Genomic DNA, 22,690 nt, shown 5'->3' with positions numbered 1-22,690 from the left:
GTGAGTGACAGCGCGGAGAACCAATAGGAGTGGAGGTCACCACCAATCAGCGCGCGGGACGGGGGTGAAGCCGGCAGAGGGAGGCGGCCGTCCCCACCGGCGGCTCCTCGTCCCGGCGCGGGGCGCCCCTGACAGCCCACCTCCCCGCCGCGCCTCGGGGCACCCCGACACGGCAAAATGGCGGCCGTACCTGCTGGAAGCGGGGCTTCCCCAGCTGGAAAGGGGGGTACTCCGCCGGCTCCGCCATTCTCCTCACGCCCTGCAAGCGCCACCACTTTGAACGGCCTCCGCCGCCGCCGCCGGGTCCGGCCTCGCTGCCGCTGCTATTGGACGCAGCCCCCGCGGGGCACGCTGGGGGATGGAGTCCCCCCCTCCCTAGCCGAGAGGTATCATGGGTAATGTAGTATTAGCGGCCTGGAGCAAGGTCTCCTGGGCAATGTAGTCTCGGCTTGGTGAGGCACGCTGGGAGGTGTAATTCAGCACTGGTGCATCATGGGGAATGTAGGCTAGGGAGTGGGAAGAGGGTACCATGGGAAATTGAGGCGGCAGGAAGGCTCCTTGGTTGAGAGTCCTATCCCTCCCCCACACACACACACACACACACACCCCTTTCGAGCACCCAAAGCAGGATATAGCACCGCCCAGGTTTAGCCTTCCCGTAGAGGGAGACAGAGGCAGGACCAGGCCAACCCTGACTGGGCCTATGACCCCAAGGCGGGGTTGCCATGCAGGCCTCTGCCTTGGGTCCTGTTTGAAAATCTGCCCCTTCCCGGGCAGCCTTGCAGAAAGTGTTCGTTTCAAGCAAGATAATGGGCTAGGGGGGAGGGGGGTCAAACCAGGACCCTCCTACAAACTCCAGGTCTTCGCAAAAATGGGATATACTAGGAAAAAATTTTTTTTTAAAAAAAGAGGAATGCCTGAGATTCACAAACCTCACCCCCTTTCGCTCCAACTGTATGGCCCAGTTCTTTAGCTTGCCTTCTCTAACAAATACACATCAACGTGTATATTTAAAAAAAAACAAAATTCTGTGTTTAACAAGACTTTTCATTGCACACACTGCTGTCTCCAGAGAGAGGACAAAAGACCAAACACCACTTCACAGCTGTTAGTTACAGAAATGTAGGGTTTCATAGACTGTCATAGAAATGTAGGGTTGGAAGGGAGCTCAAGAGATCATCCAGTCTGTCCATTTCCCCCCCCCCCCCACTGAGGCATGATTAAGTACATGTAGACTATCTCTGAGAGGTGGTTGTCTAACCCATTCTCAAAAACCTCCTAGGACAGGGATTCCACGACCTCCGTAGGTAACGTATGCCAGCACTTTATCCTTTCAGCTGTAAAATTTTCCCCAATACCTAGCCCAAATCACCCTTACTGTAAATTAAGCAGATGGCTTCTTCTCCTTCTCGCAGTGGATACAGAGAACCAGTGATCAGAGCCCTCTTTATAACCACGTTTTACATATTTGATAAAATATCTCCCCTTCGTTTTTCTGGACGAAACCTTTCCTTAAAGATCTTGTTTTCTAAACCTCTTATTGGTGTTGCTCTCTTCTGCTCTCTCTAATTTAGCCTAAACTTTCCTAAAGAGTGGAGCCCAAAACAGGCACAGTACTCCAGCTGAGAACTCACCACTGCCGCGTAGAGCACCACTCTACTTAAAGTGTCAGTGGAAGGCACTCATATACTATGGTGATGAGCATGGTATAAGAACCTATACAGAATGAGGAAAGAGGCATTGTGGGAAATACAGGATTTCCTTTTAGGTAAAGAGGAGGGTTGTAGCTCCTTCACTGAAGGAGAAAACTCTAGACCAAGAGAGGCTAGAGCAGAACCCTACTCATCGATTGCTACGGAGTCACACATCCAACCATCTGGAATTTAGGAGGCAGCACCTTGCCCAAAGATTTTCTTTGAAAACAATGAAGAACATTGTGCCAGCCATGCTCTGTTGAGACCAGTCTTACACTACTCCGTCACAACAGAGGGGGACACTATTTGCCCCATTACAATGTCATAGGCTTTGGAAAGGAGTATGGGACCTAGGAGCTTTCCATGGGATAAGCCTCTTACAATCGTGGCTGTGCTACCTACTATGATGTTCATAGCACCCTGAGTTTACTTGATGCTGAACAGCACAGCCAATGAATTGGACCAGAACAGATACAAGCCTCTGGTACAACACCAGCTAAGACACCCAGCATGCAAAGTGGTTATTATAGCAGAAACCCTTCACAGCGGAGCCCCTTACCTATTTTTCAGAGGACTTTCAGAATCACCAGAAGGAAAAACCACCCTGTCCCCTTCCTCACGATGTTACCTCTTCTCACCCGCTCCATTGTTTTCCTTTTTTAAAACAAAAAGGCCCAATCAGTTTAGCTACTAACGGGGCTCCAAAGACAATGGACCACAGAGAACCCAGTGCGCTGGGAGTATCTCTGCTTCCTAGAACAAACACACTGTTTTGGCAAACTCATTTGCACCATTAAGGCTCATTCCCCATGCTGTGTGATGGTTGTATCCAAATGCTGACTGTCCAATTCTCAGTGACAGAGATGCGACAGGCAGAGTAAGCACAGTGAGACATGGATGCCACAGTACCAGGGAATCTTCCACTGAATGACAGGCATTTGCATTAACTTTAAAGACACAGTTTGAGCAAATGCAAATACATAGGGAGGTGCTAGACCAGCTTGTTGAGCAAAAAACAAAGTGAAGATTCATCTGTTCTCTTTGGGGAATTTATAGCTCACAGCACACTGGAAGCACATCAGCTGACATTGACCTTTAAAATGGGTGATAGAGCAGGAAGCTTGAAAATGCAAATGAACACAGGTTACTTGATCTAACACCTCAGTTTCACAATTCAGAAAAATAGATGCACAACACCAAGGTTTGGGTGGAAGAGGGACAAATGTGTTCTACATGAGGCACCCGCTAGTTTAGAGAGAAAAAACACGAAGGGGAATATAGCTGAAGAGACTTAGAGGACAGGAATCAATTATGTGCAGAATAGTAACAGGCCAAGAACTATGCTGGAGACAAAGATCAACCATGCTGGAGACAAAGATCAAATCGTGGAAGTCAATGAATGGCTACGCAGGTGGTGTCGGAGAGAAGGCTTTGGATTCTTTGACCATGGGATGGTGTTCCAAGGAGGAGGAGTCCTAGGCAGAGACGGGCTCCACCTAACGAAGAGAGGGAAGAGCATCTTCGCAAGCAGGCTGGCTAACCTAGTGAGGAGAGCTTTAAACTAGGTTCACCGGGGGAAGGAGACCAAAGCCCTGAGGTAAGTGGGGACGTGGGATACCGGGAGGAAGCACGAGCAGGAGAGTGCGAGAGGGGAGGGCTCCTGCCTTATACTGAGAAAGAGGGACGATCACCGAGTTATCTCAAGTGCCTGTACACAAAAGCAAGAAGCCTGGGAAACAAGCAGGGAGAACTGGAAGTCCTGGCACAGTCAAGGAATTATGATGTGATTGGAATAACAGAGACTTGGTGGAGTAACTCACATGACTGGAACACTATCATGGATGGGTATAAACTGTTTAGGAAGGACAGGCAGGGCAGGAAAGTCGGGGGAGTTGCATTGTATGTAAGAGAGCAGTATGACTGCTCAGAGCTCCAGTATGAAACTGCAGAAAAACTTGAGAGTCTCTGGATTAAGTTTAGAAGTGTGAGCAACAAGGGTGATGTCATGGTGGGAGTCTGCTATAGACCACCGGACCAGGGGGATGAGGTGGACGAGGCTTTCTTCCGGCAACTCACGGAAGCTACTACATCACACGCCCTGGTTCTCATGGGAGACTTCAATCACCCTGATATCTGCTGGGAGAGCAATACAGTGGTGCACAGACAATTCTGGAAGTTTTTGGAAAGTGTTGGGGACAATTTCCTGGTGCAAGTGCTGGAGGAACCAACTAGGGGCAGAGCACTTCTTGACCTGCTGCTCACAAACTGGGAAGAATTAGTAGGGGAAGCAAAAGTGGATGGGAACCTGGGAGGCAGTGACCATGAGATGGTAGAGTTCAGGATCCTGACACAAGGAAGAAAGGAGAGCAGCAGAATACGGACCCTGGACTTCAGAAAAGCAGACTTTGACTCCCTCAGGGAACTGATGGGCAGGATCCTCAGAGAATAACATGAGCGGGAAAGGAGTCCAGGAGAGCTGACTGTATTTTAAAGAATCCTTTATTGAAGTTACAGGGACAAACCATCCCGATGTGTAGAAAGAATAGTAAATATGGCAGGCGACTAGCTTGGCTTAACAGTGAAATCCTTGATGATCTTAACCACAAAAAAGAAGCTTACAAGAAGTGGAAGATTGGACAAATGACCAGGGAAGAGTATAAAAATATTGCTTGGGCATGCAGGAGTGAAATCAGGAAGGCCAAATCACACTTAGAATCATAGAATATCAGGGTTGGAAGGGACCTCAGGAGGTCATCTAGTCCAACTCCCTGCTCAAAAGCAGGACCCATCCCCAATTAAATCATCCCAGCCAGGGCTTTGTCAAGCCTGACCTTAAAAACTTCTAAGGAAGGAGATTCCACCACCTCTCTAGGCAACGCATTCCAGTGTTTCACCACCCTCCTAGTGAAAAAGTTTTTCCTAATATCCAACCTAAACCTCCCCCACTGCAACTTGAGACCATTATTCCTTGTCCTGTCCTCTTCCACCACTGAGAATAGTCTAGAACCATCCTCTCTGGAACCACCTCTCAGGTAGTTGAAAGCAGCTATCAAATCCCCTCCTCATTCTTCTCTTCCGCAGACTAAATCCCAGTTCCCTCAGCCTCTCCTCATAAGTCATGTGTTCCAGACCCCTAATCATTTTTGTTGCCCTTTGCTGGACTCTTTCCAATTTATCCACATCCTTCTTGTAGTGTGGGGCCCAAAACTGGACACAGTACTCCAGATGAGGCCTCACCAATGTCGAATAGAGGGGGACGATCACATCCCTCAATCTGCTCGCCATGCCCCTACTTATACATCCCAAAATGCCATTGGCCTTCTTGGCAACAAGGGCACACTGTTGACTCATATCCAGCTTCTTGTCCACTGTCACCCCTAGGTCCTTTTCCGCAGAACTGCTGCCTAGCCATTCGGTCCCTAGTCTGTAGCTGTGCATTGGGTTCTTCCGTCCTAAGTGCAGGACCCTGCACTTATCCTTATTGAACCTCATCAGATTTCTTTTGGCCCAATCCTCCAATTTGTCTAGGTCCCTCTGTATCCTATCCCTGCCCTTCAGCGTATCTACCACTCCTCCCAGTTTAGTATCATCTGCAATTTTGCTGAGAGTGCAATCCACACCATCCTCCAGATCATTTATGAAGATATTGAACAAAACCGGCCCCAGGACCGACCCCTGGGGCACTCCACTTGACACCGGCTGCCAACTAGACATGGAGCCATTGATCACTACCCGTTGAGCCCGACAATCTAGCCAACTTTCTACCCACCTTATAGTGCATTCATCCAGCCCATACTTCTTTAACTTGCTGACAAGAATACTGTGGGAGACCGTGTCAAAAGCTTTGCTAAAGTCAAGAAACAATACATCCACTGATTTCCCTTCATCCATAGAACCAGTAATCTCATCATAGAAGGCGATTAGATTAATCAGGCATGACCTTCCCTTGGTGAATCCATGCTGGCTGTTCCTGATCACTTTCCTCTCCTCTAAGTGCTTCAGAATGGATTCCTTGAGGACCTACTCCATGATTTTTCCGGGGACTGAGGCGAGGCTGACTGGCCTGTAGTTCCCAGGATCCTCCTTCTTCCCTTTTTTAAAGATTGGCACTAGATTAGCCTTTTTCCAGTCATCCGGGACTTCCCCCGTTCGCCACGAGTTTTCAAAGATAATGGCCAATGGCTCTACAATCACAGCCACCAGTTCCTTTAGCACTCTCGAATGCAACGCGTCCGGCCCCATGGACTTGTGCACATCCAGCTTTTCTAAATAGTCCCTAACCACCTCTTTCTCCACAGAGGGCTGGCCATCTATTCCCCATGTTGTGATGCCCAGCGCAGCAGTCTGGGAGCTGACCTTGTTCGTGAAGACAGAGGCAAAAAAAGTATTGAGTACATTAGCTTTTTCCACATCCTCTGTCACTAGGTTGCCTCCCTCATTCAGTAAGGGGCCCACACTTTCCTTGGCTTTCTTCTTGTTGCCAACATACCTGAAGAAACCCTTCTTGTTACTCTTAACATCTCTCGCTAGCTGCGGCTCCAGGTGCGATTTGGCCCTCCTAATTTTATTCCTACATAACGAGCAATATTTTTATACTCTTCCCTGGTCATATGTCCAACCTTCCACTTCTTGTAAGCTTCTTTTTTATGTTTAAGATCCGCTAGGATTTCACCGTTAAGCCAAGCTGGTCGCCTGCCATATTTACTATTCTTTCGACACATCGGGATGGTTTGTCCCTGTAACCTCAACGGGGATTCCTTGAAATACAGCCAGCTCTCCTTGACTCCTTTCCCCTTCATGTTAGTCCCCCAGGGGATCCTACCCATCCGTTCCCTGAGGGAGTCGAAGTCTGCTTTCCTGAAGTCCAGGGTCCGTATCCTGCTGCTTACCTTTCTTCCCTGTGTCAGGATCCTGAACTCAACCAACTCATGGTCACTGCCTCCCAGATTCCCATCCACTTTTGCTTCCCCTACTAATTCTTCCCGGTTTGTGAGCAGCAGGTCAAGAAAAGCTCCCCCCCTAGTTGGCTCCTCTAGCACTTGCACCAGGAAATTGTCCCCTATGCTTTCCAAAAACTTCCTGGATTGTCTATGCACCGCTGTATTGCTCTCCCAGCAGATATCAGGAAAATTAAAGTCACCCATGAGAACCAGGGCATGCGATCTAGTAGCTTCCGCGAGCTGCCAGAAGAAAGCCTCATCCACCTCATCCCCCTGGTCCGGTGGTCTATGGTGGTCTACTTGGAGTTGCAGCTAGCAAGAGATGTTCAGAGTAACAAGAAGGGTTTCTTCAGGTATGTTAGCAACAAGAAGAAAGCCAAGGAAAGTGTGGGCCCCTTAATGAATGAGGGAGGCAACCTAGTGACAGAGGATGTGGAAAAAGCTAATGTACTCAATGCTTTTTTTGTCTCTGTCTTCACGAACAAGGTCAGCTCCCAGACTACTGCACTGGGCAGCACAGCATGGGGAGGAGGTGACCAGCCCTCAGTGGAGAAAGAAGTGGTTCGGGACTATTTAGAAAAGCTGGACGAGCACAAGTCCATGGGGCTGAATGCGCTGCATCTGAGAGAGCTAAAGGAGTTGGCGGATGTGATTGCAGAGCTAGTGGCCATTATCTTTGAAAACTCATGGCAATCGGGGGAGGTCCCGGACGACTAGAAAAAGGCTAATATAATGCCCATCTTTAAAAAAGGAAAGGAGGAGGATCCTGGGAACTACAGGCCAGTCAGTCTCATCTCAGTCCCTAGTAAAATCATGGAGCAGGTCCTCAAGGAATCAATTCTGAAGCACTTAGACGAGAGGAAAGTGATCAGGAACAGTCAGCATGGATTCACCAAGGGAAGGTCATGCCTGACTAATCTAATCGCCTTCTATGATGAGATTACTGGTTCTATGGATGAAGGGAAATCAGTGGACGTGTTATTCCTTGACTTTAGCAAAGCTTTTGACACGGTCTCCCACAGTATTCTTGCCAGCAAGTTAAAGAAGTATGGGCTGTATGAATAGACTATAAGGTGGATAGAAAGCTGGCTAGATTGTCGGGCTCAATGGGTAGTGATCAATGGCTCCATGTCTAGTTGGCAGCCGGTGTCAAGTGGAGTGCCCCAGGGGTCGGTCCTGGGGCCGGTTTTGTTCAATATCTTCATAAATGATCTGGAGGATGGCGTGGATTGCACCCTCTGCAAGTTTGCAGATGACACTAAACTGGGAGGAGAGGTAAATACGCTGGAGGATAGGGATAGGATACACAGGGACCTAGACAATTGGAGGATTGGGCCAAAAGAAATCTGATGAGGTTCAACAAGGACAAGTGCAGAGTCCTACACTTAGGACGGAAGAATCCCATGCACCGCTACAAACTAGGGACCGAATGGCTCGGCAGCAGTTCTGCAGAAAAGGACTGAGGGGTTACAGTGGACGAGAAGCTGGATATGAGTCAGCAGTGTGCCCTGTTGCCAAGAAGGCCAATGGCATTTTGGGGTGTATAAGTAGGGGCATTGCCAGCAGATCAAGGGACAAGATCATTCCCCTCTATTCGACATTGGTGAGGCCTCATCTGGAGTACTGTGTCAAGTTTTGGGCCCCACACTACAAGAAGGATGTGAAAAAATTGGAAAACATCCAGCGGAGGGCAACAAAAATGATTCGGGGACTGGAACACATGACTTATGAAGAGAGGCTGAGGGAACTCGGATTGTTTAGTCTGCAGAAGAGAAGAATGAGGGGGGATTTGATAGGTGCTTTCAACTACCTGAAAGGGGGTTCCAAAGAGGATGGATCTAGACTGTTCTCAGTGGTAGCAGATGACAAAACGAGGAGTAATGGTCTCAAGTTGCAGTGGGGGAGGTTTAGGTTGGATATTAGGAAAAACTTTTTCACTAGGAAGGTGATGAAGCACTGGAATACGTTACCTAAGGAGGTGGTGGAATCTCCTTCCTTTGGAGTTTTTAAGGTCAGGCTTGACAATGCCCTGGCTGGGATGATTTAGGCCAGTCAGCCTCACTTCACTTTAGGCCAGCCAGTCAGCCTCACTTCAGTCCCTGGAAAAATCATGGAGCAGGTCCTCAAAGAATCAATCCTGAAGCACTTGCATGAGAGGAAAGTGATCAGGAACAGCCAGCATGGATTCACCAAGGGAAGGTCATGCCTGACTAATCTAATCGCCTTCTATGATGAGATTACTGGTTCTGTGGATGAAGGGAAAGCAGTGGATGTATTGTTTCTTGACTTTAGCAAAGCTTTTGACACGGTCTCCCACAGTATTCTTGTCAGCAAGTTAAGGAAGTATGGGCTGGATGAATGCACTACAAGGTGGGTAGAAAGCTGGCTAGATTGTCGGGCTCAACGGGTAGTGATCAATGGCTCCATGTCTAGTTGGCAGCCGGTATCAAGTGGAGTGCCCCAAGGGTCGGTCCTGGGGCCGGTTTTGTTCAATATCTTCATAAATGATCTGGAGGATGGTGTGGATTGCACTCTCAGCAAATTTGCGGATGATACTAAACTGGGAGGAGTGGTAGATACGCTGGAGGGGAGGGATAGGATACAGAAGGACCTAGACAAATTGGAGGATTGGGCCAAAAGAAATCTGATGAGGTTCAATAAGGATAAGTGCAGGGTCCTGCACTTAGGACGGAAGAACCCAATGCACAGCTACAGACTAGGGACCGAATGGCTAGGCAGCAGTTCTGCGGAAAAGGACCTAGGGGTGACAGTGGACGAGAAGCTGGATATGAGTCAGCAGTGTGCCCTTGTTGCCAAGAAGGCCAATGGCATTTTGGGATGCATAAGTAGGGGCATAGCGAGCAGATCGAGGGATGTGATTGTTCCCCTCTATTCGACATTGGTGAGGCCTCATCTGGAGTACTGTGTCCAGTTTTGGGCCCCACACTTCAAGAAGGATGTGGATAAATTGGAGGGAGTCCAGCGAAGGGCAACAAAAATGATTAGGGGTCTAGAACACATGAGTTATGAGGAGAGGCTGAGGGAGCTGGGATTGTTTAGCCTGCAGAAGAGAAGAATGAGGGGGGATTTGATAGCTGCTTTCAACTACCTGAAAGGGGGTTCCAAAGAGGATGGCTCTAGACTGTTCTCAATGGTATCAGATGACAGAACGAGGAGTAATGGTCTCAAGCTGCAGTGGGGGAGGTTTAGATTGGATATTAGGAAAAACTTTTTCACTAAGAGGGTGGTGAAACACTGGAATGCGTTACCTAGGGAGGTGGTAGAATCTCCTTCCTTAGAGGTTTTTAAGGTCAGGCTTGACAAAGCCCTGGCTGGGATGATTTAACTGGGAATTGGTCCTGCTTCGAGCAGGGGGTTGGACTAGATGACCTTCTGGGGTCCCTTCCAACCCTTATATTCTATGATTCTATGATTCTAGTTGGGATGATTTATTTTAATTGGTTCTGCTTTGAGCAGGGGACTGGACGAGATGACCTCCTGAGGTCCCTTCCAACCCTGATATTCTATCATCAAGTGGGGAATACAGGTGGGAGAGCAAGGAAGACTTGGAGAGCAGCAGAGGAGAGCTGAGTGGGAAACAGAGCTTGGTCAGAAAATGGGCTTTCCCCCAATGGAATATTTAAATGAAAATGGCAGGGAGATGTGTGTGTGTGTGGGAGGGGGGACGGTTTGGTCAAAGTTTCAATAGAAAAGTTTGACTTTTCAATCAAAATATCTTGAGTCAGAAATGTTGCTGGGGTGTCTCATGCTGCCTTTCTCCTCTGCAGACTAAGGTCCTAGTTGGACTGCATCTCCCATGATGCACCATGGTGTCTCCTCATGGTGAGGGGCAGCAGTTGCATCATGGAAGCTATAGTCTGGCTGCAGAATCCAACCTCTGGACAACAGCGTGGACATGAGGAAACCTGAACTACAACTCCCACAAAGCACCGCGTCAGGATATCTGAATCAAAATATGTCAATTTTCAGTCAAAATATTTTGAGTTTTGAACCTTTTTTTAAATGAAAAATTGAAAATTTCCACAGAAAGTTTTTTCTGAAAAATTCTTTGCTCAAAAACCTAATTTACTGTTAAAACAAACAAGCGAATATACAAACAAAACATACAACATTTCTATACCAGAGAATTGGACACCATGTGTAGCAAATGGGAAGTATGTAGGGTTGCCGACTTTGTAATATTTAATAACTGGACACTCATGCAGGAGTGCTGGAACTTACTGCACCCTTCCTCTTCCCTTCGAGGCTCTGCCCTCCCCCGCCTCTTCCTCCTGAGGCCTCGCCCCCCATTTGCTCTTCTTCCCCCTACCCCTTCTCGGCTGGGTCAGGAGGGACTCGCCTGTGGAGCCCGTAGCTGCAGCTGCCCAATGCAGGTAGGAGGCTGGCATGGGTAATAACCTAGTGCCTCCCCTGTCCATGGTAACTGGAATTTGGGTGTCTGGTCAGTAGATCTGACCGGACGCTGCCAGATCCCCTTTGCAACCTGTCTTTCTGGTTGAAAACTGGGCACCTGGCCACCCTAGAGGTATGGCAGGTTGGGAGGCTCCTCCAGACAGGTCTTAGTCAGCCCAGACCTACTCCACCCAATCTTCCCCCTAGCAAATCCTTCCCCAGCTCCCAACTAGTGCTCCTTGCACAATCCACCTGCCGTATCCTAAAATCATCCAGTTTCCAGGCATCATAGAATCATAGAAATGAAAGGCTGGAAGGGACCTCAAGAAGCTATCAAGTCCATCCCCCTGTGCTGAGGCAGGACCAAGTAAAACTAGACCATCCCTGACAGGGGTATGTCCAACCTGTTCTTAAAAATCTCCAGTGATGGGGATTCTACAACCTCCCTTAAAAGCCTGTTCCAGAGCTTGTGGTGGAATTAGCTCTCTCTTGTGCAGTTTCAGTTAGAAGGACACTGTCAAGTTAATAATCCCGTTATCCCTTCTTGCATTGCCCTTTCCTCACTAGTTTACTACTGACACCAGCTTTGTCTGTCCATTCATTGAAGTTCTTATCTAACACCCATTCACCATGCTGGGGATCTTAATGCCTGTTGTTCCCTCTCTTGCTTCTCAATCACTTCTGTCTCCCCCCACATGGAACATTCTCCCCAAATCTAGTTGGAAGACAACAGAAAACTCTGGACAAATCTAACTGATCCATCGAGAGGCGCAGATACTTTACTAAGATTATCGTCTTATGAGAGTCACCCTTGTCCTTCCTGTCCTTTTCTACCACCTGTGTTGTGGCTGAGTTTAAGTTATATGCTCTTTGGGGTAAGGACTGGGTCTTTGCTTTTTTCCACGGAAAGGACTTGGTATATTTTTGGGTCTCCAAAAAAGCAAAAATATTACATTTTTTAAAGAAGGTCATTGCCACTTTTATGAAGAGCATTGGAGATCATTAAAAGGAAGAATTTTAGATACACTGAAGACTGATTCTGCAAAAGTTACTCACCAAAGCCACCCCAGTAAAATCAATAGGACTGCTCAGATAAATGAGGATTATCAGGGTGGTCAACACTCATGATTTTGTCATGACTCTCGTGATAATTATTGTTTTCCTTAAAGCTGCAGCTCCTGGAGTCAAATGGGTATGTGATGATTTCCACCTTCATTGTTAAAGAAAAAGTATGTTTCTAGCCCTTGTGGCTGTGGAGAAAGCTTCAAAATGTGACTCCAGTGCACCCTAAAGGCTCCAAAAGCAGAATGCAAATAAAAAGAATCCCAAATCTATGATTTTTACATAATCTTACAGATTTTAAAAGACAATTCATGATTTTTGAACATTTGGGATTGGCCATACTGGATTACTCAGTTTAGAAAGGACTAAAGGACCCAGGCTCTAAGGTCTTGCGTACATGGACCAGTTTTATTTCTTATAACTACACTAGCCTCCTTTGTGGACACTCTTATTCTGGCAAAAAAGGGACTTTCTTCAGTTTTATCTTAAATCCCTCCTAACAACATAAAATAAGCCAAAAGCAGCCACTCATACCAGAATTAGCGTCGGCCCAGGAGGTTTTGCCAATATTTACCGATCTCGTCCCTCGATCTGCTGGCAATGCTCCTTCTTATAATTAGATTGGTTTAAATTCAGCCCTTAGATTATACCCAAAAGTTTCCTGTGTAAGCAAGGCCTAACTTCCCCAGCACCAGCTGTCTAGTTTGTCCTTTTCTCTCAGTTTGGACGGGTGAAGGGGAACCAACTAGTGAGTTTCTCTTTGGCTTCTACTCAATTTCAGGTTCTCAGGCAGTAGCCCCTGGCATGGCATTTGGGTTGGGAAACATCACCAGTGGACTTTAAAAGAAAAAACAATGGAACCATTATAAAGGTGAAAATAGCAGAAAAGTCTTATTTCTACAAAACCTAAAGCATGCAGCAAGCTTGACCCTTGAAACTCTTCATAAAGTCAGTTATTTATCTGCAGCGAGATGCCCTGCATTGGTAGGACCAAGGACTAACCAACTTTAGCTCCAATCCTGCAAAGAGACTTGTGGTGTGCTTAACGTTTTGCCCAGTGAGTAGCCCTATTGAAATTAAGCACATGATTAAGCCAAAAATGTCTTTTCTCTCCAGCTTGAAGGATCCTAATTTGCCTCCATCTTCTTAATTACTTCTGCTCCACACCCAACAACTTTGATTGTTCCTGCAGCAGACACAACCTCCCCAAGTAATTTCAGGCTCTCTTTACTTGGTGTGGTCTTCTGGGGGTCAGTGTTCTGCCATTCCTGACCCTGCACAATAACATGCTGCACGTTTCCTCCCAAACCGGTCTATGTTATCAGTGCTAACACGATACATCTAAACAGGTGCCAAGCTAGATAATAGAAAATGATCCCGCTGGATGAAAAACAAACTAGGATTATGGATAACTAAACACCTCTGTTTGAGCAGCAAAGTCATCTACCAAAGCTTAAAGGGAATTTAAAAAAAATCTAAGGGGATGAGGAAAGTCATGAATAGAAACCTGGGCCTTGAAAAGAAAACAAAGGGTTGATAAAACAACAGGTGGAGGAGATTAGAAGAGAGAAGCTGGAAGCTCTCGTATAGAGGCAAAAGCTCAGCTGGGGACTGGTCCTGTGCAAAGCAGAGGCCCAATGCAATCTAGGTCTTTTAGTGGAATAATGGTATTCGGGCTTTAATTCACAGTGAGACCCGGGATGCCAAAACACACTTGGGTGTCACTCAAAGCACTACAGGACAACCCCCGCTTAGACCTCTAATGCCCTCTTTGTTTGGTAAATTCTGCTCATTGCAGGATGCTGGAAATATATCCTCCCCCTTTCCAGTATTCCTCTGTTTTCACAGGTGTGCCGGGATCCGTGTTTACACTGAACCCTGACCTCAGCTCAAACGCAGACTTAATGCTGATAATGATGGCAGTTTAAAGAGTATTTGACAATATCTGTTTTCCAAAAGGGCTTTTGAATCGCCATCACAATTTCCCTTTCCTCCCCTTATAGGGAGGCCGGTTGTCACGAAACATGCTGCACTCTGGCCTCTTCTGCAAAACATTCGGAGAAGCACAAAGGTCCTCTATGCCCACCCCAACACGTAAAACCAGACGCTGAAATGCTCCCACTGGACAGAGTCCTCAACACATAATGCATCTACAGAGTTTGCAATTAGCATCAGCAGTTCGGATTATTTGACTCTCTTTCCTTCAGAAGAATGAGTTCATTCACCCCTTTCAACAGCAGCAGAAAACATTCGTTTTTAGACTCAACTGAGGTATGAAACTGAAGCCACTGTCTTGGTTCCCATTGCATTCATGCACCTTATGGATAAGGAATGAACTAGCACTCTCCTTCAAAGGGCCATATATTAACATAGCAGCACTGGAACAAAAACAGTGGTCGATACGCTGGCAAGCGTCTCCATTCTTAGATGCCATTTTCATTCAGCCAAAGATTTCGCTTGTTGGACTGGAATGTTAGAAAAAGAAGATGCAAGTTACCTCTGCATGATCTTTAATTCTTACCACCTAGACTTGGATGTTCCCCCCTCCTAGAGGTGAATGGGGTAGAATGGTGAGTTCCCACCTTTGTTGTGGCTAAAGAAACTTTTAGGCAAAGCAGGGCATCTAAAAAGCAAGAGACGAGGGCAGCAGCTACTGAAACAAAAAGGTGCCAAGATTTTGAAAAATTGTGCTCAGAAATCAGGTGCCTAAATAGGCAGCCTGGTTGCAAAGGAAGCAGCAGCTAGTGACACTTACAATGGCCCTCCTACACACTGGCCCACCAGTTGCCTCTGGGCTTGTCAAGCCAAACAGGAGCTACCCACTCATCATTAGGGTCTGCTATAGGAACCCAAAGTACCTTTACATTGGAGCTACCTTTATCAGGGGTTTAGCAGCATGAAGCACAGTGAACCGCACAGACGGGAAGTGAAGCATACCTTTTCCAACTGAAGCTGCAGGTGGGAACATCGGCAGGGAGAATACAGTTGCAGAATTTGGCCAGGACATAGATTCAGATTCTAAGGCCAGAAGGGACCACTGTGATCATCTAGTCTGCCCTCCTGTATAAACACAGGCCACACCCCTATTCTCATGAAGAGTGTCACTTATTGGATCTTCGGTTACAAATCATCAGGAGCTTCAGCAGCACTGCTCCTCTACAGGGTCACAAATTCGGTACTGACTCATCTTCTGCATCGCCAGCCCGCTGTTGTCCCTTGGCCGTGTCTCATCCAAGACCGGCCCCAGTCTCGTGCTGTGCAGTGTGGGAGATCGGATGGGATGGCTACACACCTCAAACACCGTACCGGAGGTCAGACACTACAGAAAGAAAAATGTTAAAATATTGAAGGCAGAGAGGGGTACCTGGCTCGATCTATTCTGCCTGTGTTTGTGAGCGTGTGTTAGCAGGAGGCGGGGCTAAGACTGTTCACCTCCCAAACCTTATTGTGTAGCAACTTTCTTCTTCAGTTTAACATCTTATGTGAAGTTTGGGGACTGTAACCCTATGGAAGCTTTAAAAGCAAGTCTGCTGCCTTAGGGCACATCTACACTACGGGCGCTGCAACAGTACAGCGGGAGCCGTGCCACTGTAGTGTAGACGCTCCTTACAATCAATGGAAGGAGTTTTTCTGTCGATGTAGGTAATCCACCTCCCCAAGCAGTGAGAGCTAGAATTCTTCCATTGACTTACCTGTGTCTACACTGGGGCTAGATTGGCTTAACTACAGCGGTGAATTTTTCACACCCGAGGGATGTAGCGAAGTCAATATGGATATTAAGTGCAGACAAGGCCTTGGTAAACAATCTTGTCCGTCTACTGCAGGGGGACTTCTCTTTCTCTAGAAATAAGTAGCCTCAGGTACTGGGCTGATGGCCTCACATTTCAGGCCCATTAATCTTGGTCGTGTCCTTTAGAGCAATTCCTACTGTTTTTAATGAAGTTCTCACTCACGCCGCAGCATCTTCCAGAACTTCTCTCTCCCCGTTAGAAGTGGTTTTGCCAATACCCATTTGTACACAATTTTGTATTCAAGGGCAGCATCTGATTTCTAAAGGATGGCTAAGGGACAAAAATAACCATATGCCCAAATCTACCTGGGATCCAGGCTCTGTGCCTCATGGATGCCCCACGTGAGCCTGCCTGGTTATAGCAGATGTTTGCAGCTCAGTAGGGCTGCTTACTACTAAAATGATAGCTCTGCAGTTTGGGTGGATCCAGATCCTACATAGCCTTACTCCACCCCTGAATAACTCCAACACGGGCCATCTGATGGCAATCCACCCTCCTCCTTGATAGGGGCATAGGAGGAGATATTACTTTAACACAATGCCGGATTGATTGTGAGTACTTCAAAGTATGGTCTGTCCCTCCCTTCGGGGAAGGGGGGTTGGCTGAAATAAAGAGAAGCAACCACGTTTGGGAATACTGTGGAAATGAGGGCGAAGTCTGCCAGTATACCTTGGCTACAATGCCTTGCAACGATTCACCTTTAAGGGTATGTCTTCACTGCTTTTAGTCTTGGTGATCAGCACCCAGGTTAGCCTAGCCTAGCCCCGCCCAGGTGTAAGCAGCCACTGCAAAGCCCCACCTAAGTTACTATAGCCTCAGTTTTGCAGCAGCCACCTCATGCGTGGACTTCTGGGGGCACATCCCATGGTTCTGCTGCTAGGATTCTATCCCAGTGAATTGTGGGAGAATCCATCTGTCCTTCTGGGCAGGCATTTGGAGGACTATCAGCACTCAAGTGATTGAATCTGGATCCTCACTGCAAAGTGGGTGGGTTACTAGCCTGGGTGGGAGTCTGACCTGAGCTCTAAACCACAACCAATCAAACTGTGATCGATACAGACACGCTGCTCCTGAAGCACAGGGACCTCCGTGTGAATGAAAAATAACAGACCCGACTCCTAAAGAGAGAAACCGATAGGAGACCATCATTCTATTTCGCGTGGGGGGGAAGTTAACTGATCACTCAGTTCCCAAGCGCCAGTTAGCACAGCCCTTCCCAATCAGTAAATCAGACGTGTCTAGGAACAGCTTGAACAATTTTTATTTTTTTTAAAGTGCTTAAAATGTAAATAACAAGCTCTTTATAAACATTAGTTGCAACTGTTAAATCAAGAAACATAAGCAGAACCCTCTTCCCAACTCTGTAAAGATTACGGAAATCAACATACCCCCCAGATTTGAACACTCTTAACCCTGTTTTTTTGGGTGCATTTCCAACACTCATTTATAGCACAGAACATAACACGGTTTTTTTTACAAACAAGATCAACCAACTCAAATAGACTGAGTTTACAAAACACTGTTCAGTATCCATATCCCTTCAGGTTTGTTCCAGTTTAAGGGCATTACTGGACATCTCTTCTGTACCCCCTTCGTCCCTGACCGGAAGAGAAAATAAAGAAACAGACTGCTTGATGGGCTTCCTTTTTAAAAAAAAAGTTTACTGACCCTTTGGGGTGACAACAAAGCATGACAAACGCAATCAGCTGCACATCTGCAGAAAAACCCTGCAAAGCAGTTTGTGTGAGGGGAAGAGGCCAAATATACTGGGATGAAAGACAAAGTTATGGGAATGGCCTTGTTTCAAAACTGAATAAATAGGCACACTGTTGACAGCAGGTGATCTAGACATACAAAAGTCATCTCACCTGCAGTGACTAACCCTCACCAAGAGGGTTCCAGCATTAGACTGGTACATAGGGACAATGACATATTTTCAACTCCTTGTTTTCACACAACCACCTCCTTTAAATACGGATACAGGACAGGAACATCAATCGTTTTTAGACAGATACATTTCTATTGTACTCCGCTCTCTCCTACCTCCTTTTTGTAAGACATCTACATTTTAAAATCTTCACATCAGGCTCTCCAATACATTTTTTTAGTACCAAATGAAGTTAATTAAATAGCCACTCTGGTTTTAACCGAGTTCTCTGGACACTTGTGGCATATTTAACATTCTCTGCTCCGTTATGTGGCGCATAATCTCTTGGGAAGGAAGTTTTGTAAGGTAGTGGAGGAATGGAGGACAAAACAGTAAGTGGACTTACCAAAGAAACCTCTCCTCAAGGATGCCTTTCCCTAGCCAAAGTTCAATCACAAATGCCTGACTTCTGAAAAGTCTAACGGTCAATTAGATGACACCCATAACAGGGGAGGGAGGGACAACACCCTCTTAGCCAAGACAATCATTAGGTTTGTGCCATACTCCCCACACACTAACTTTGGTTAACTCAGATGTCGTGCTGCCCATGCAGTACCTGCTCCACCAAGAACGCGGAGTCTCCCAGATGGTTTCTCAGAGCATCCCTGCTCGTGTAGAATCAAGGCTTGAACATTTTAAAGCTATCCGCTTGGCAGCGTTTTAGGCTATGTACAACTTCTCACTGAGTGGATTCTTTTGGTGTAAGGTGGCCTATGGGGTTCAATCACACAGCAGTGACCTTCAGAGGGAGAAGGACAGGTCATGGAAAAGAAACAGGCTTATCGTTAAACAAGTCCATTGTCCTGGTACAGTTCTTTGTGATGCAGCTCTTCAAGGTTATCTTGAATAGATAAAGTGGCAAACATTCAAGCTTCGACAAGGCAGAAAACCATCTAAGGCAGAGAGATTTTGTAGATGTGATTAAATCATAACAAAAGGATTAAGAAGCAGTGGATAGGGGTGCAGAGAGCTCTTTCAAAACATTAGCACTTGTGTGGGTGTAGAAAGCACCTACAATAAGTCAGTCTTCAGGATGAGAAGATGAAACAAAATTCTACAAGAAAGACTAGCCAAGGGAGCAACTAATTGGCTCTAGAGGCTGTCCAGGGATCAAGCCAACATGAGGAATGGATGGTTTGGTACCAGGCAGCATGATTTGGTCTCATACGTTTCTGCTGAATGGTACGCTGGAAGAACAGTGAAATGATGCCAGTCCCACATCGGTGCCAAGGAAGCAGGTATATTTCAGAGGACAGACCGAACGGGGCATGCATCTTTTATACACAGGCTGCTGAAAAGCCAGCGTGGACACATTTATTCTCACAGAGATGAAATACTACAGACTTCCCTCCTTTTTAATGCCCATCTGACACAGGCCTCCATATTCCAGCTCAGCTGTCTTTGATTATGCCCTCCCTTCCATGCCCTGGTGTGGTAGGTTTAGTTGCATAATTGTTTTTACGCAAGTTTTGCCTCCTTATACCACACTGCATGTAACTCCTCCTCACGTAAAAGGAAGACATTTTCCAAGAGGCATACAACCAGGAAAGGGACCTGGCTCTCACTCTAAGGGAACCTTTTGATTGTACGTGCAAGTACTTGAACTTGTATGAAGAAAGAAAAGCTGGATACACTTCTTAAAACCCCGCCTTCCCCAAGACACATGCACACAAAGAACAACAATGCAGGCAGACAAGTGCAAACCCCAGACTTCTTTCCTATTAGAAACAAAGACAAATAGGACCGAAATGCTCATGGCCAGTGTTTTCAAGGGACTAACAGAGGACCTCATTTATACCAGCCTTACATAAAAGTGTTCCAGCCCCGGAACACAAAGCTACTTGCCCACCATTTGCCCAGGATGGTCTGATTTATTTGCCTTAAAAAACAAACCAACACCACCTCCAACTTACCTGAGCCTGGCGGGCAAGTAGAATTTTGCAAGGCTGGGATAGGTAAGGACAATAATCCATTGGACTGCAGGTTGGGTTTAAAGAATCAACCATTTTAACAGGAAACTGCCTTTATTCTATTACAAAAAGGCACAACTTTCTGAAGTCAATTTAATACATTTCAACAGGTAGTGAAAGAATGTGAAAAAAGCTTAAAAACGACAGCAAAAACTTCAGGGGTTCCAGTGGAAACAATGCCCCTTTGCCCGGCTGAGGACACTGAAGTCCAACTCGAGTTAGGTATCAGGCCCTGTCCTCACTGTCTCGATGGGATAACACAGCCGCTCCTTCACTTGCAAGAGGACCTGCCACCCAACGCCTTGATGGAGCAGAGGGAAGAAACTGACAAGAGCTAAAAACCCAAATGGAAGACAGCAGCAACTTCTGGCCCCGCCCAAGGGCACATCAGAACCAGCAACTATGCTGTTTTCTACCAGTCATACTCAAGCCTCAGACTCACCATATTTGCAGCGACTAAACCAACCAGCCAACAAGGAGCTTGTTCATTGAGGCCCCAAAATCGAACGCTACATATACACCTCCTGAGAGTGCTGGCCCAGTGAAACATCTAGGCACTGGCACAAGATTTAAGAGTCTTGATGTCGGAATAGATAGGAGAAAGCCCTAGACATAATGTTAATCCTGGGGGTAATTTTAGAGTGGTGAATTGCTAGTTTATTACAGACTATCTGTCTGGTGTCTGGCTAAATTTGCTGTCATGCACGCAGACAGGGCACGCAGTCACACTCTAGCTTCTGTTTCTTACGGCATCTTCCAGGCACATTAAAAAAAGACACATAAAAAGAAGTAGGCAAGTAGTGTCAAGGGCCATGGTGGTTTCAAACACGCCATGTAAACATGGAAAGAGGCGTTTAATGAGACAACACTGTGCAGAAATATCAGCAGTGACTGATGCCAACAAGTCCACAGTGTGTGCCTGTAGCATACACATGGGTGATTGCTAAGGTGGCTTTGTGAAGGAAGTTCTATGGGACAGATGCTGCATGAACATCAACAGGTCCCTTCCCCGGAAGCCCTGGGGATGAAGTTCTAGTCTGAGCTGGGTAAGGAAGAGTTGGTTTTGTCACAGAGGCAAACTTGCAGTAAAGTTACCAACACAGCTCGTGCTCCAGCACGGACACATGCTCAGTCACGCTCAGCCGATTTCACCATTGTCACTTTTTGTCTCATCTCCCATACGTCCAGGAACTTAGTGGTTAGAGAGAAGCTTGCCAATTGGATGGGGAACCCTTTCCTTTGGGCTGGCAAAGAAATGGTGCCCATCGAAACACAAGAGAGGTGAAGCTAGACCTCCCACTCATCCCTTGCCACACTGACATGTACAGCAACATGGGGAAGAGCCACACACTTGTGATTTTCAGGTGTCACATGTAAAATTCCTCAGCAGTGGCAGCGATTCAGAGAACTTTCTAGCAAGCCAGGACACCTCATTTCCGATAGAACAGGGTCATTTGGGAACACAGGCAGGGGTGGTAGCTCGAAGCCAGGGGCTAGTTGGCACATTTCCAATTTTCAGACGTCCAGTTCCAGGGACTCGTTACGGCTTTGGCAGGAGCTCCGTGCAAGATGTTCCTGAACCACTCTGCCAGGCCATGGGGGAGAAGTCCAGTTCATGGGCTGGGCATTGCAGTGTTCTATGCCCCAATGTAGTCATTTCCTGGATCTAGAGCACATTTGTTAGGTGATACAGCTAGTCTTTACTGAAAGACTCTCAGCAAATTTGTGTGGGCACCAGAGCCCTCTTGGGTTTTACTTGTAAGAGGTGGGGACACTGTGTGCGCAGGGGCAGAATCAGGTGTCTTTGGCGTGTTTATTGCTGGAGTGCTGTGGGCAAGTGACGCCAAGGAGATCTCTGAGCGGAGGTTACTTGCTGGTCGTGTTTTTTTCCAGGGGGATCTGAAGGAGGGTGGGAGACTGTTCCATGATGCGCACCAGCAGCTGGTCAATGTAGTTCTCCAGTTCATGGACATGCTCCTCCTTCCTGCTTAGCTCCTTCTCCCTCTGCAGCAGCAGCTGGATGAGTTCATCATGGGTCAGGTGATAGTACTTGGCAGACTGGTCAGGCAGAGCAGCATCCTACAGCAGGAACAAAAAAGAAGCAGGCCTGGTGAGCTTAAATGAGACCTTCTCTGTACCTTGCAAAATACACCTGGAAACTGTATGCATGGTAAGTAACTGAATCCAGCTTGTGACTCAGACAGATCTGTGTGCACTAGAAAATAATCTGTGCATGTTTCGGTTCTGTATATTTTGCATGGCAGCTTTTGTGTAAGTGGCATCCTAAAGCACTGTACAGTTATAGGGCTACACTGTAAGAGGGGGACAAATTCAGTGTAGAGCAGAGACCCTAAGCGTAATGGAGACTGAACAGTGCGGGAGCTGCAGAGGAAGCAGTGAAGGGATGGAGAGGAGACTGCAGGTAGATGAGTACATGGGAGTAGACACAGACAAGATCTCTGAGCTAGGGGTGGAAGAATTTAAGACAGGTGGTTGCAGGCTGGATCCGGAGATGCACAGGGAGCATCAGCGGGGGTGTTTGAGCGTGACAGTGATGTGGTGGCATTTCTGTGTACATGGGAATCACAGAAGTAGGGCTGGAGGGGGCCTCGAGAAGCCATCCAAGTCCAGCCCCCTGCGTTGACACAGCAACTTACACACAATAGAGTCTGGAGAACTGGAATTGGGGGAAGCAAAGAGCAAGGAATTGCAATAGCCATGGGAAAGGGAGATGAAAGCATCCATGAACTTATCAAGAGACTTTGTGGTTTGCCAGTCAGCACACACTGGTTTTTGAATGCACCCAGCCAGTACTGCCTTATTAGAAACTTCCCACCCTCCCCAGCAGGCAGAACCATTTGGGATATGTCTACGCAGCATGGGGAGACTTGCA

The 22,690-nt window shown here is 47.0% G+C and overlaps 2 protein-coding genes and 1 long non-coding RNA gene across 8 annotated transcripts in view; 1 reads left to right on the top strand and 2 right to left on the bottom strand.

The window, feature by feature from the left end:
• Positions 1 to 344, bottom strand: part of SFXN5 (sideroflexin 5) — a 175,960-nt gene extending 175,616 nt beyond the window's left edge. For all 4 annotated transcript variants that reach the window (XR_012668249.1, XR_007356156.2, XM_048846425.2 and 1 more), the window contains exon 1: positions 191 to 344. Coding sequence is in view for 2 of the 4 variants with exons in the window: in XM_048846425.2 (XP_048702382.1) it covers positions 191 to 247 (57 nt within the window). In the remaining 2 variants the exon portion in view is untranslated. The remainder of the gene's footprint in view (positions 1 to 190) is intronic.
• LOC142071964 (uncharacterized) lies at positions 273 to 17,656 on the top strand. Its single transcript, XR_012668251.1, has 2 exons — positions 273 to 386; positions 14,113 to 17,656. It is a non-coding gene; the product is annotated as an uncharacterized LOC142071964 (long non-coding RNA).
• RAB11FIP5 (RAB11 family interacting protein 5) overlaps positions 17,140 to 22,690 on the bottom strand; it is a 108,137-nt gene continuing 102,586 nt past the window's right edge. For all 3 annotated transcript variants that reach the window (XM_048846422.2, XM_048846424.2, XM_075128153.1), the window contains one exon: positions 17,140 to 21,876. In XM_048846422.2, coding sequence (XP_048702379.1) covers positions 21,664 to 21,876 — 213 coding nt within the window. In that variant the 3' untranslated portion in view covers positions 17,140 to 21,663. The remainder of the gene's footprint in view (positions 21,877 to 22,690) is intronic.

The sequence above is a fragment of the Caretta caretta genome, chromosome 4 (assembly GCF_965140235.1).
Source record: "Caretta caretta isolate rCarCar2 chromosome 4, rCarCar1.hap1, whole genome shotgun sequence".
Taxonomy (NCBI): Eukaryota; Metazoa; Chordata; order Testudines; family Cheloniidae; genus Caretta; species Caretta caretta.
This window is presented reverse-complemented; position numbering and strand designations above follow the sequence as displayed.